The sequence below is a fragment of the Carettochelys insculpta genome, chromosome 7 (genome assembly GCF_033958435.1).
Source record: "Carettochelys insculpta isolate YL-2023 chromosome 7, ASM3395843v1, whole genome shotgun sequence".
Classification (NCBI taxonomy): Eukaryota; Metazoa; Chordata; order Testudines; family Carettochelyidae; genus Carettochelys; species Carettochelys insculpta.
The window spans coordinates 55,741,744-55,754,770 of record NC_134143.1 but is presented as its reverse complement, the minus strand read 5'-3'; the positions used below and the strand labels follow the sequence as shown (position 1 = coordinate 55,754,770).

Below are 13,027 nucleotides of genomic sequence, written 5' to 3'. Positions count from 1 at the left end.
AGACCCTGCCCTTCAGAGTAGAATGAGTAGAAATAAAATTTGACTAATTTTCTTTTTTCTGTCGAAAACAGAGGTGTTCATCAACGGTGAAATGTTTCATGGAGATACATCAGTTCTGACAGAACTGTGACTGAATGTGGTTTCACAGCTAAGACAAAGACAAAAATCTAAGCCAAGTGTTTAGGCTGTTTGCCCTGGCTCTTCTGGTTTGGCTTTCTCTCATGTGTGGGGGGGTGTCACTTAAAAAAAAATAGAAATATCTCATTTTCTGTCAGCACTGGAAATATGACGAATTTCAAAATGTGTGAAACGGAACTTGGTTTTTTCAGCCAGTTCTACTTATGAGCTTCAGTCATGGCTATATTTTGCCATTAACAGTAACAATATTGTTTGTATAAGCTGCTATGCATAGATCTTAAGCATCACAGTCTGGAGAAATAAATAAGCTGTACTGGGCTCTTTCCATAGATTAGTTGCCTCTAGGTGACTCCTTCACAACTTGGTTGTCCTGGTCCCTGATCCTACAAAGACTTATGCACAAGGTTAGCTTCAAGCACATGAGTTAATAAAACAATTCCCACGCTAAGGCATGCACATAAATTTCTTGATGAATTAGAGAAAGGAATTTTATATGTTCTGCTTTCAAACAAGACACTGCCAAAATTTTAACCTCTTTCATTTTCTAGTTTTACTACAAATACATATTTTTCTCCCTTTCTGTTCTTATTGCATTAATATTTTAAAATTGTGTTGCACAGAGCGTGGTTGATGTCAGCAATTTATATTTTTGGAAATGCAGGCATGAGATTGATTCATTTATTTATTTTAGGTGCATTAGAGATCCTACCTATGGAACATACTATTCACCCTACAGCTCCACCATTCGGTTCAAGTTTAATGCCTTCACATTTTTCAACAATCATTCATCAGTTTACCTGCGCTTTAAAATGGCGATATGCAGGGCATATGATTATTCTTCCCGATGCTACCAGGGCTGTGTAACCAGGTCCAAGAGAGCAATAAGCTCTGACCAAGAAAACGTGGATGTTGTTGTTGGACCGATTCAACTTCGGAAACATGTCACTGAGAACAGGAAAGATGGTAAATTGTGTAAATACTTCACTTGTGTTTGGTATAATGGGTCTGTAAATCACTCTTCATTTTGCTTCACAAAATCCTTGCGTATCAATTTACTTCCAATTTCTAACATTGCAGCAATGCTTTTACTGGTTTATCAACAACTCCTTTATAAACTAACAACATCTATGTTAGTTCCTTCTTTAAACATTTTGAAACCCATCATTTTAATCTGTACGTCTGAAAAATGCTAACTGAATCAATGAGTCAGGAAGAATGAGTATCTATTATATCTTCATTGATTTAATTAACCCCAAATTTTGCCAGCATTGTGGTCGGTATATCTAGTTTTGACTACCTCCAGTAAAGCGAATCCCCAATCTTCCCTAAAAAATTGTTACACTCCCGAGTTCTTTGCTAGTTATGATGTTTTCTTAATTTTGAACCTAAAATGATCTTGCTGTTGTTCATGGAATAATCATTGCTCGTACAAAGATGGATTGAAATCCTCTATGTCGTGTGAAATTGATTTGATTTCCTAGAATGTAACGTTTTTAGTTCAGGTTCTCATGTCTTGATATCCCTGGCAATAACTGGAACAGAGAACAAAATGTAACAGATTCTTTTTCTCTTGACTCGCAGAGCTGGACTATTCTGAACACGAGAAAGAAGCAGATTCCTATGGTTCTCTTACTGCTACTGTTGATCATTCCCCGACTCCAATTATTATGGTTGTGGTGCTTTCAGCTGTTGTTTTCACTGTTGTTGGGTTTCTTTTGAAAAATAAGATGAGGAAACAGCCACCGTACCAGATAATGTGAGATGCTAAAGGCACTCACATCTGGCAGACAGTGCTGTCTCAGGCCATGTATCTAATGTATCCTATTTTTAGCTGTTGTGCTCAAAAATTTTTGTCTGACAAATCATATTTCAGTGAGAAAGTACAAAAAACTTGCACTAATGAGGCTACTCTTGAGCTCTGGTAACTTCTGGCTAGAGGTGAGTCTGAGGTTAAAACATCCAAATAATAAGCACAGTTAGGAAAAGTTTAAATCTAGGTTCCAAATCCCCAACCTGCTGCCATTCCCAATAATGGACAGAACCTCCAGCCAATGTCTGACCCACCAGCTCCCTCCTCTCTGTCTAGAACCAGAATTTGCTTCTCAAGATTAGCTCTATTCTAGATAGCCCAAAAACACTGTGACATACTTTACTTGGTATGCTGCAGTGAGATTCAATGGCACAACTCATGTAATCCCTGTGACACAATGAATGTGTATGGAGAAAGAATGGTCCACAGGTCAGAGCAAAAACTAGGAGGTGAGTCACTGTGTCAGTACAAATAACTTGTGTGACCCTGGCTGAGCTACTCCTGGTCTCAGTTCCCCATTTGTAAAATGGAGATAAGAGCATTTATCTTTCCTTTTACTTCTCTTGGGTGTTGAAGGGACAAATACAGTTAAGGTAGTGAAGTGATCAGATAGTACCACAAGGAGGATATAGAAGTACCTAAGCTTGACTGATAGTACTTTGATACAATAACTTAAGAAAAAAAGTGCTCTCTGATGCATGGTTTTTTATGTTTCATTAATTCCTGGCACATTTCAGTCATTGGATGTTAGTGCAAATTTTTCCTTTTATCATCTTCTTTTCAATTCATTTCAAGATTAGTTTATCTAACATCTCAAATATTCTGACACAGGAATTATGGTGAAGAGACAGAGATAAAATCTACATGTGGCAGCACCACTAGATTTAAAGTGCTTATGTACAAGAAATATTTCTTTTAGCAATCAGCCATGCCTGTAAAGAAAATACAGAAAACACACATCCAATACATATGGACTTGCTACATGCCTTGTTTCTTAAGGTTTACTACTTTGTAAAATGGGGTGATTTCCAGTCTAAATGAACTTCACATGTAAACATAGCAATTTAAAAATAGAAATGGAAGCATTTACAAAGCAATGTTTCTATTGTTGTACTTTTTCTATTGTTGTACTTGTCTATGCATCTGAGCTCTGAACTAAAACTTTGCAATATGAAGCATGGGGTCTATCATGAAGAAGCTTTGACAAGCTAAAATTCGTGCTTTTGTTATTTTCCATTTCCAAAATAGGAAGAGTAAAATCAGTAAAAGCAGAAATATGTAAATATGCAAGCCTTTATACAAAAATGCAATATTTTTTTGCCTTTATCGAGTATAAAACATTATGGAGAATCAGAGTTTTCAAAGTCAGCTATTTCAAAGTATCACTGATATTTTATTCAGAAATTTTCTCTCTCCAAATTTTTCTGCCATTTTTCCAAGTGTGCAAAACAAAATCTAAGTGCTGAGATTCGGGGGGGCGGGGAACTGCTGCTACCAGGAGCTCCCTGATCCTGATGTATATCATTTACTATATCTGAGAACTATGGTCCTGAAAGAAACATGTATGGCTCAAGGATCACTGGACTATGTTGGTGTTCTGGCTGCGCCCACCCCACCCTCTCTATGCTACCAGAAAAAGCAGGTTTGTAGGGATGGTAGCCTAGCAACTGCTAATACCACAGCTACACCAGTCGGGGATTAAACCCATCCCAAAGAATCATCAATGGGGAGATCCAGCAGCTTTCCGGCTCTGCAAAGTGACCAGAACTGGGGAGAGATTTCCTAAAGAGAAGTTGGCCTGAAAACATAAACTGTGTGGCTAGATTCTTACTGTCATATGCATTTACAATCCCGTTTCCTGTACACCCAAGGGTATGCTCCCGGCTTTACTTCCATTAACTCTGATGAGTCATACTTGGGAGGTGGGAGGGGCAACAAAACCAGAGGGCCTCTGAACAAAGTATGTGGGGGCATCCCCCCCCAAACAGCCTTTTAGCATCAGCCAAAACATACCACTTTGGAATCCACTGACATTTCAAAGCACTCGGGATTCCAGCTGCCATTGCAAGAGCGGTAGATGGGAGCCCTGGGCACTTCTGAATTGTTTGGTCCTGGCCCATTCCCCTCTTTGCCCCAGCTGTTGGTGGGCCTGAGCATATATATATTTTAGTACAATACGTGTCAGTATGTAAGCATTATACCCTACAGCTAGTGTATTTCTAGTATGAGACCTGAATAAGTGTTCTTAAATGGCTGGCCAATTATTATATTTTATTATATTTCTTGTGATTCCATGAAATCCAAGGGCTTTTCTAAGGCCACTTTTTGGAATTTCCTACCCCTTCCCTGGATCAGCTGGTTTGACGTCCCTTCTCATGAACAGCACTTCACAGAGATGGGGAAAGTAGTCTGACAAAATTTGGTGTATGAGATGGACTGTGTGTTATTGGTACTGGTAAGAGAAGAGACCATTTAAGCTTTGTATGGAGTAGGTAATATGAACAGAAATAGAATAGAACAAAACTAAGGAACAGTCAATGGATCCCACACTGCTCTACAATTGCAATGTTGTATTCAGAGTTGTAGCCCTGTTGGTCTCCAAATATGAAAGAAAAGGTGAGTGAAGTAATGCCTGTCAATGGATCAACTTCTGTTGATGGAAAGTATATCCATGTTGTCTCATAAATTTCAGTAGTGGTTGTGTGCTTAGGTATCTTTGACAATCCTGCTAGCTGCCTTTGAGTATCTTTAGTCTAGGAAACATTTTTGAAAGCATGATCTTCAGGAACTTAAGGGATTCATTGACTCCTAAGTGTCTAAATTATTTTTGAAGAATAAGATTCCATACATAACTTAAGCACTTTTAAAAATTTAACACAGCTTCTTACAAAGCACAGATACATTACTTCAAAGATGTGAAAGACACTAGAGAGAACTTCCTTCGACAGATTTTAACACCCAAAATAAAACACCCAGACCATGTGCCAAGGTCAGCTCAGGGCCTGGCAATGTATTGAGATGTACAGAGTTGCATAAAGTGTAACATTTATGACGACCTGCCCTGTGGGCAGGTGGCGTATGTGTGTGCTTGTTGCAAGGAGCTCCTGACCCTCAGAGACCGAGTTCAGGCTTTGGAGGCCAGGGTGCCTGAACTAGAGGAGCTCAGGGAGGCAGAGAGGTAAGTGGACGAGGCTTTCTGGGACACTGTAGTACTGTCCCACCTCCAGTCTGAGACCCCAGTGTTCTTACGGAGGATGAAAGGCTCACGGGGAAAGAGCAGCCATGGGAAGCTCAGGGAAACCATCCCATAGTTGGGAACCTCCTTCCAAAGGATGTTACGGTATCATCTCGCACTGAGGATACCTCTCCAGGGGAGGGAGTGCCAGTTCTTAGGAAAAGGCAGGTGTTAGTAGTGGGTGATTCGATTGTTAGAAACCTAGATAGCTGGGTTTGTGATGACCAGGAGAACTGTATGGTGACTTGTCTGCCTGGTGCAAAGGTTGAGGATCTCTTGAGGCATCTAGATACTAATGTGTAGTGCTGGGGAGGAGCTGGTGGTCGTGGTACATGTTGGTACCAACGACATAGGAAAGGGTAGGAGCGATGTCCTGGAGGCCAAATTTAGGTTGCTAGGAAAGAGACTGAAATCTAGGACCTCTAAGGTGGCATTCTCAGAAATGCTTCCTGTTCCACGTGCAGGGCCAGGTAGGCAATCAGAACTGCAGAGTCTCGATGCATGGATTAGACGACAATGTAGGGAGGAGGGGTTTAGATTTGTTAGGAACAGGGGGAGAGGGAGCCTATACAGGAAGGATGGTCCACCTAAATCAAAGGGGATCCAGACTGCTGGCACTAAACATTAAAAATATTGTAGAGCAGTTTTTAAACTAAGAGATGGGGGAAAGCGGATTGGTGCAGAGGAGCACGTGGGTCGGACAGAAACTCCTCTTAGAGGAGAATCCATCAATAGAGATACTCTAGGCTTTAGTAAAAAAAGAGAGGAGGGGAGATATCAAACAATGGGCTAGATCACAGAAACAATCACATATAAAAGAATCTAATACATCTGGGATGGGAAGACAAATAAGCAGAGGCAAATCTTTAAAATGCTTCTACACAAATGCAAGAAATCTGACTAATAAGATGGGTGAACTAGAGTGCCTTGTATTAAAGGAGGAAATTGACATAATAGGTATCATGGAAACCTGGTGGAAAGAAGACAATGTATGGGACACAATCATACCAGGATATAAAATATATCGGAAGGATAGAATGGGCTGTGTGGGTGGCAGAGTGGCACTGTATGTGAAAGATAACATGGAATCTAATGAAATAAGAATTTTAAATTAATCAAAATATTCCCTAGAATCACTATGGATAGTAATTCCAAGCTCTACTAAGAATATAGCAGTAGGGATTTATTATCGACCATCTGACCAGAACAGTGATAGTCATGTTGAAATGCTAAGGGAGATTAGAGAAACTACCAAAATAAAACACTCAGTAGCAGTGGGGGATTTCAGTTATCCCCATATTGACTGGGTACATGTCACCTCAGGACGAGATGCAGAAATAAGATTTCTTGATTCCGTTAATGACTGCTTCTTGAAGCAGCTGTTACAGGAACGCACAAGGGGAGGGGCAATTCTCAATTTAGCACTGAGTGGCATGCAGGATCTGGTCCATGAGGCCCCTCTTACAGGACTGCTTGGGAATAGTGATCGTAATGTAATAACATTTAATATTCCTGTGGTGGGAAGAACACCTCAGCAGTCCAACACTCTGGTATTTAATTTCAAAAGGGGAAATTATGCAACAATGTGGAGGTTAGTTAAACAGAAATTAAAGCCAGAGTGACTAGAACAAAAACCCAGCAAGCTGCATGGAAGCTTCTCAAAGACACTATAATAGAGGTCCAAATTAAATGTACACCCCAAATTAAAAAAATACTAAGAGACCGAAGAAAGAGCCACCATGAGTTAACACCCATGTAAAACAAGCAGTGAGAGATAAAAAGGCATCTTTCAAAAAGTGGAAGGCAAATCCTAGTGAGGTAAATAGAAAGGAACATAAACATTACCAAATTAAGTATAGTAGTAGGCATCCTTCAATCTGCATAGACTATGGATCGCGCCCTTTATAGTGTCAATTGAGGACTTCATTTACAGCATCTACTGTGACTATGAAGACCCACACGAGAGTGACAGTCCTTGCTGCATCTCTTGCAGATGTGGTGGGTGTCTGGTAAGTCCTTAGTGTGCTTTCTGTGCACTCGCTTCTCCTCTGCTAACTGTCTGATCCTCATCTCGCCCTTCTGAAGGCCCTGTGTAACCCCTGCCTCCATCTGCTGCGGTCATCTGCGAGTTCTTCGCAGTTCTTCTTGATGTCTACCTCTCTGAGGTTTCTCTTGCAGACACCTTTGTAGCGCAACTGGGGACGTCCGGGAGGTCTTTTGCCAGAGGCTAGCTCACCATACAGGATGTCTTTTGGAATCCTTCCATCATTCATCCTGTGGACGTGGCCAAGCCAGCGGAGGTGACGCTGCCTGAGGAGGGTGTGCCACAACTCTGTCCAGATTCAGCAAGAGAGTGTGGAATAACAACAACCTGTACAAATTAAGTGTAAAACTGTAATAAGGAAAGCCAAAAAAGATTTTGAGGAACAGCTAGCCAAAAGCTCAAAAAGTAATAACAAAATGTTTTTTAAATACATTAGAAGCAGGAACCCTGCTAAAAAAAAACAGTGGGTCCCCTAGATGATACATAAGAAAATAAGAACATAAGAATGGCCATACTGGGTCAGACCAAAGGTCCATCCAGCCCAGCATCCCATCTGCCGACGGTGGCCAATGCCAGGTGCCCCAGAGAAGGAGAACAGAAGACAATGATCAAGTGATTTCTCTCCTGCCATCCATCTCCTGCCCTTGTTCAGAAGGCTAGGGCACCATACTTTATCCCTGGCTAATAGCCATTTATGGACCTAACCTGCAAAAATTTATCAAGCTCTTTTTTAAACCCTAATAGAGTCCTGGCCTTCACAGCCTCCTTGGTCAAGGAGTTCCACAGGTTGACTGTGCGCTGTGTGAAGAAAAATTTCCTTTTATTAGTTTTGAACCTACTACCCATCAATTTCATTTGGTGTCCCCTAGTTCTTGTATTATGGGAAAAGGTAAATAATTTTTCTATATTCACTTTCTCCACACCATTCATGATTTTATATACCTCTATCATATCGCCCCTCAATCGCCTCTTTTCCAAACTGAAAAGTCCCAGTCTCTCGAGCCTCTCCCCATATGGGACCCTTTCCAAGCCCCTAATCATCTTAGTCGCCCTTTTCTGAACCTTTTCTAATGCCAATATATCTTTTTTGAGGTGAGGAGACCACATCTGCATGCAGTACTCAAGATGTGGGTGTACCATAGTTTTATATAGGGGAAGTATGATATCTTTTGTCTTATTATCGATCCCTTTTTTAATAATTCCTAACATCCTATTTGCCTTACTAACTGCCGCTGCACACTGCGTGGATGTCTTCAGAGAATTATCCACTATAACTCCAAGATCCCTTTCCTGATCTGTCGTAGCTAAATTTGACCCCATCATGTAGTACGTGTAATTTGGGTTATTTTTTCCAACATGCATTACCTTACACTTACCCACATTAAATTAAATACAAATTAAATACAAAAGGAGTGAGCAAGGATGGTAAAGCCATTGCAGAGAGACTAAATGATTTCTTTGCTTCAGTCTTCACGGCCGAGGATGTTGGGGAGATTCCCAAACCTGCACCATTTTTGGTGGCAAATGAAACTGAGGAACTGTCCTGGATTGAAGTGTCATTAGAGGAGGTTTTGGAACAAATAGATAAACTTAATGTTAACACATCACCAGGACCAGATGGCATTCATCCAAGGTCTCTGAAAGAACTCAGATGGGAAATTTCAGAACTATTAACACTAGTTTGTAACCTCTCCTTTGGATCAGCTTCTGTTCCTAATGACTGGAAGATAGCTAATGTGACATCAATCTTTTAAAAGGGCTCTAGAGATGACCGTGGCAATTACAGACCAATAAGTTTAACATCAGTTCCAGGCAAATTAGTTGAAACAATAGTAAAGAGTAAAATTGTCAGGCACCTAGAAGAAAGTAATTTGATGGGCAAAAGTCAACATGGTTTCTGCAGAGGGAAATCGTGTCTTACTAATCTGGTAGAGCTCTTTGAAGCGGTTAACAAACATACAGACAGGGGAGATCCAGTGGATGTAGTATACTTAGATTTCCAGAAAGCCTCTGACAAGGTACCTCATCTAAGGCTCTTATGTAAATTAAGTTGCCATGGGATAAGAGGGAAGGTCCTTTCATGGACTGAGAACTGGTTAAAAGGCAGGAAACAAAGGGTGGGCATAAATGGTAAATTTTCTGAATGGAGAGGGGTAACTAGTGGTGTCCCCCAAGGGTCAGTCCTAGGACCAATCCTGTTCAATTTATTCATAAATGATCTGGAGAAGGGGGTGAGCAGTGAGGTGGCAAAGTTTGCAGATGACACTAAACTATTCAAGGTAGTCGAGACAAAAGTAGACTGTGAAGAACTTCAAAAAAAAATCTCATCAAACTGACTGACTGGGCAACAAAATGGCAAATGAAATTTAATGTGGATAAGTGTAAGGTAATGGGAAAAAATAACCCCAACTATATGATGGAGGCTAATTACCTATAACTAATCAGGAAACAGATCTTGGAGTTATCGTGGATAGTTCCTTGAAAACATCCACGCAGTGTGCAGAGGCTGTCAAAAAGGCAAATAGGATGTTAAGTATTATTAAAAAAGGGATAAAAAGTAAGACAAGGAGTATATTACTGCCCCTATATAAATCTATGGTACACCCACATCTTGACTACTGTGTACAGATGTGGTCTCCTCACCTAAACAAAGATATCCTGGCACTGGAAAAGGTTCGGGAAAGGGCAAATAAAATGATTAGGGGCTTGGAACAGGTCTCGGGTGAGGAGAGACTAAAAAGACTGGAACTTTTCAGTTTGGAGAAGAGGAGACTGAGGGGAGACATGATAGAGGTATATAAACTTGTGACAGGTGCGGAGAGGGTGAATAAGGAGCAGTTATTTACTTGCACCCATAATACAAGAGCTAGAGGACACCAAATGATATTAATGGGTAGGGGGTTTAAAACTAATTAAAGAAAGTTCTTCATCACTCCGTGCATAGTTAACCCATGGAACTCCTTGCCAGAGGAGACTGTGAAGGCTAGGACTGTAACAGAATTTAAGAAAGAGCTAGATAAATTCATGAAGGTTAGGTCTATAAAAGGCTATTAGCCAAGGGTAGGAATGGTGTCCTTGGCCTCTTGATTGTCAGAGGCTGGAGATGGATGGCAGGAGACAAATCACTCGATCATTGTCTTTGGTCCACCCCCTCTGGGACACCTGGTACTGGTCACCGTCGGCAGACAGGCTACTGGGCTGGATGGACCTTTGGTCTGACCTAGTATGGCTGTTCTTATGGTCTTATGTAACAGATAAGTAGCTAGACTGCCTGTACATCCTGAAGAGAGAATAATTAGAGCTCAGGAGATGTGTGCTGGACAATGAGCAGAGCCCAGAGGGGAGGGCTATGAACTAATTTAGCCATGGCTGATTATTTTCCCTCAAGCTGGTGCTAAATCCTCCACGCAACATTTTTAATCAGGAATCCACAAAAAAAAGAGGAAAGAAAGTATCATATTTTTAACTTGACTGTTTCTGCAGGAAACAATTCAAATAAAAAAATTTTAAAAAATCAAAGAAACACTGAGGGCACCTACTTGTTATTACCGTTTACTGGGAGAGGCTGGCAATAAAAGCTGACTTAAAGGTGGCCCAGCAAATACTTCCTTTTAACGCAGTTGTTGATAAATGAAAGACTAGATTTCAAGGCCTTCCTTATTTCTGCTCTCCTGTGCTCCTTGCAGCCGAGCTCATATGGAAGATGGACCCTTGTCTATCTCCCCCTTTTGGCTGCGTGGACTGTCAATCACAGGATCCCAATTTCTCTACGGCCCTTCCCCTTTCTCCTAGTATTGACCAATAACAGCAACAAAAACACCAGGATTCAGTAAGGGGCCAAATGTCCCTTACATAACAAATTAGTGTCAATCCAATGACATCAGATAAATTATTGTCGATTAACATTGGTGTCTTTTGTGAGGCCAATTAGGTAGTATTGCCAAGTGTGGTTGGATATATTTCTGAAAGGTTCATCTGCTATGTCTACACTAGAATCATTTGTCGATAGAGAAATCCCGACAAAACATCTATCGACAGGTTGCTGCTACATGCAACTTACTCTGTCAACAGAGAACTGCCAGCCTGCACTGCCCTCTGGTGATAGAAAGCGGAATGGCAGCTTAGCAAACTGGGCTGCCTGGCAACTGGAAGCCCTGTCTGTGGCAGAAGTGTCTACACTGTATTTTTGTCAACAGTACTCTGTCAACAAAATGTTATTGCTCATATTTTCGAGGGATAATATTGTTGAGGCAAATGTGGAATTCTGTTGATATTCGGTCGACAGAACACTTTATGTGCACAGATGCTCCCTAGCCGTGGCTACGCTAGTCCCCACCTTTCGAAAGGGGGATGCTAATGAGCCACTTTGGCAGAGGCTAATGAAGTGCTTCCATGAATATGCAGCACCTCATTAGCATAATGGCAGCCACACACATTTTGAAAGTGCCGCTTTCGAAATGCATGCTGCTTGTGTAGACGGGGCCTTTTGAAAGGACCCCCCACCCCCCCCCGGATTTTGAAAGTCCCTTCTTCCCAAAACCAAATGAGAAAAAGTGTCTTTTGAAATCCAGGCGGTGCTTTTCAAAGGCCCCTGTCTACATGAGCAGCATGTGTTTCAAAAGTGGCACTTTCAAAATGCACACAGCCACCATTATGCTAATGAGGTGCTGCATATGCAAGTCAGTGCCTCATTAGCATCTGCCAAAGTGTCTCATTAGTATCACTCTTTTGAAAGGCGGGGGGTGGGGCTAGTGTAGCCACAGCCCCTGAGTTATGATGACAAAAGGCCCCTTCTGGCGACAAAACTCTCTAGTGTAGACACAGCCATCATGGAATAAGAGTTAATTAAAGATTAACCTTTAACTCCCAGAGACTCTAGCACAAGCCTGGAGGGTTGGTAACCCTAGAATTAGGCCTTTGTATATTTGCATGCGCTACCATAGTTATTTGGCACTTGCATGTTTTTCTTTTTCTGAACAGATGTTATGTTAGACATTTTGGCCTGAATTCATTTGTGATGTCATGGGTGAAATTATGAGTTTGGTGAGACCAAAGTGTAATTTCCATTGGCTACTGTAACAGTTGTATGACTCCTGTTAGAGTAGCAGGAGGCAACAGGCAGGGAAAGTGAGGTATGTGCAAAATAAGGGAAATGTTTCCACATTTTCATGCAGTGGCAATGCAAAGGTGTCCTACGTTAATGTCTACCTTAACCAAGAATCTCTCTTCATTTCCTTGCCTCCAAAATATGGTTAAAAATTTGACATAAATCATACTTAAAACTAAGCCTGTACCGCAGATGATGTTACTCTGATCATGACATACACTTCTGTATATGATCTTTCATGTCACTCACAGGTATTTACTTTTGAACTGCCCATTATACAATTTAGATTAATTTCAATTCCTTACTGTGTTGCTTACCTCATTGGATATTTTCAGCCCATTAATGTGGTGAGTATTGCACGTCAATACACTAAACGCTATTCTAGATACTATGAATTTCCCAACAAAATACTAGATACTATTATTCTATTATTCTAGATACTAGAATTATTATTCTATTATTCTAGATACTACGAATTTCCCAACCCTCTAGCGACATTTTACAAAAGCAACCAGCAGCATGAGGAAGAAACATTGTAGCCCACCTGCTACCCTCAGGGCTTTCACAAAGATGTTGAATGTCTCTAGTCCAGTACCCTTGGGACCTGACTGGTGCCAAATCAGAGGATTTGCCAAAGCACGGGAGTTCAGTAATCTAATTAGACCACCTTTTGGGTAGTGCTGTGATTCATTC

The 13,027-nt window shown here is 41.0% G+C and overlaps 1 protein-coding gene across 1 annotated transcript in view; it reads left to right on the top strand.

Annotated features, from left to right (window-relative positions):
- LOC142015815 (scavenger receptor cysteine-rich domain-containing protein DMBT1-like) overlaps window positions 1-1,898 on the top strand; it is a 135,463-nt gene extending 133,565 nt beyond the window's left edge. Inside the window, 2 exon segments of the mRNA XM_074999617.1 lie at window positions 830-1,101; window positions 1,720-1,898. Coding sequence (XP_074855718.1) covers window positions 830-1,101; window positions 1,720-1,898 — 451 coding nt within the window.
- Window positions 1,899-13,027: the final 11,129 nt, after the last annotated feature.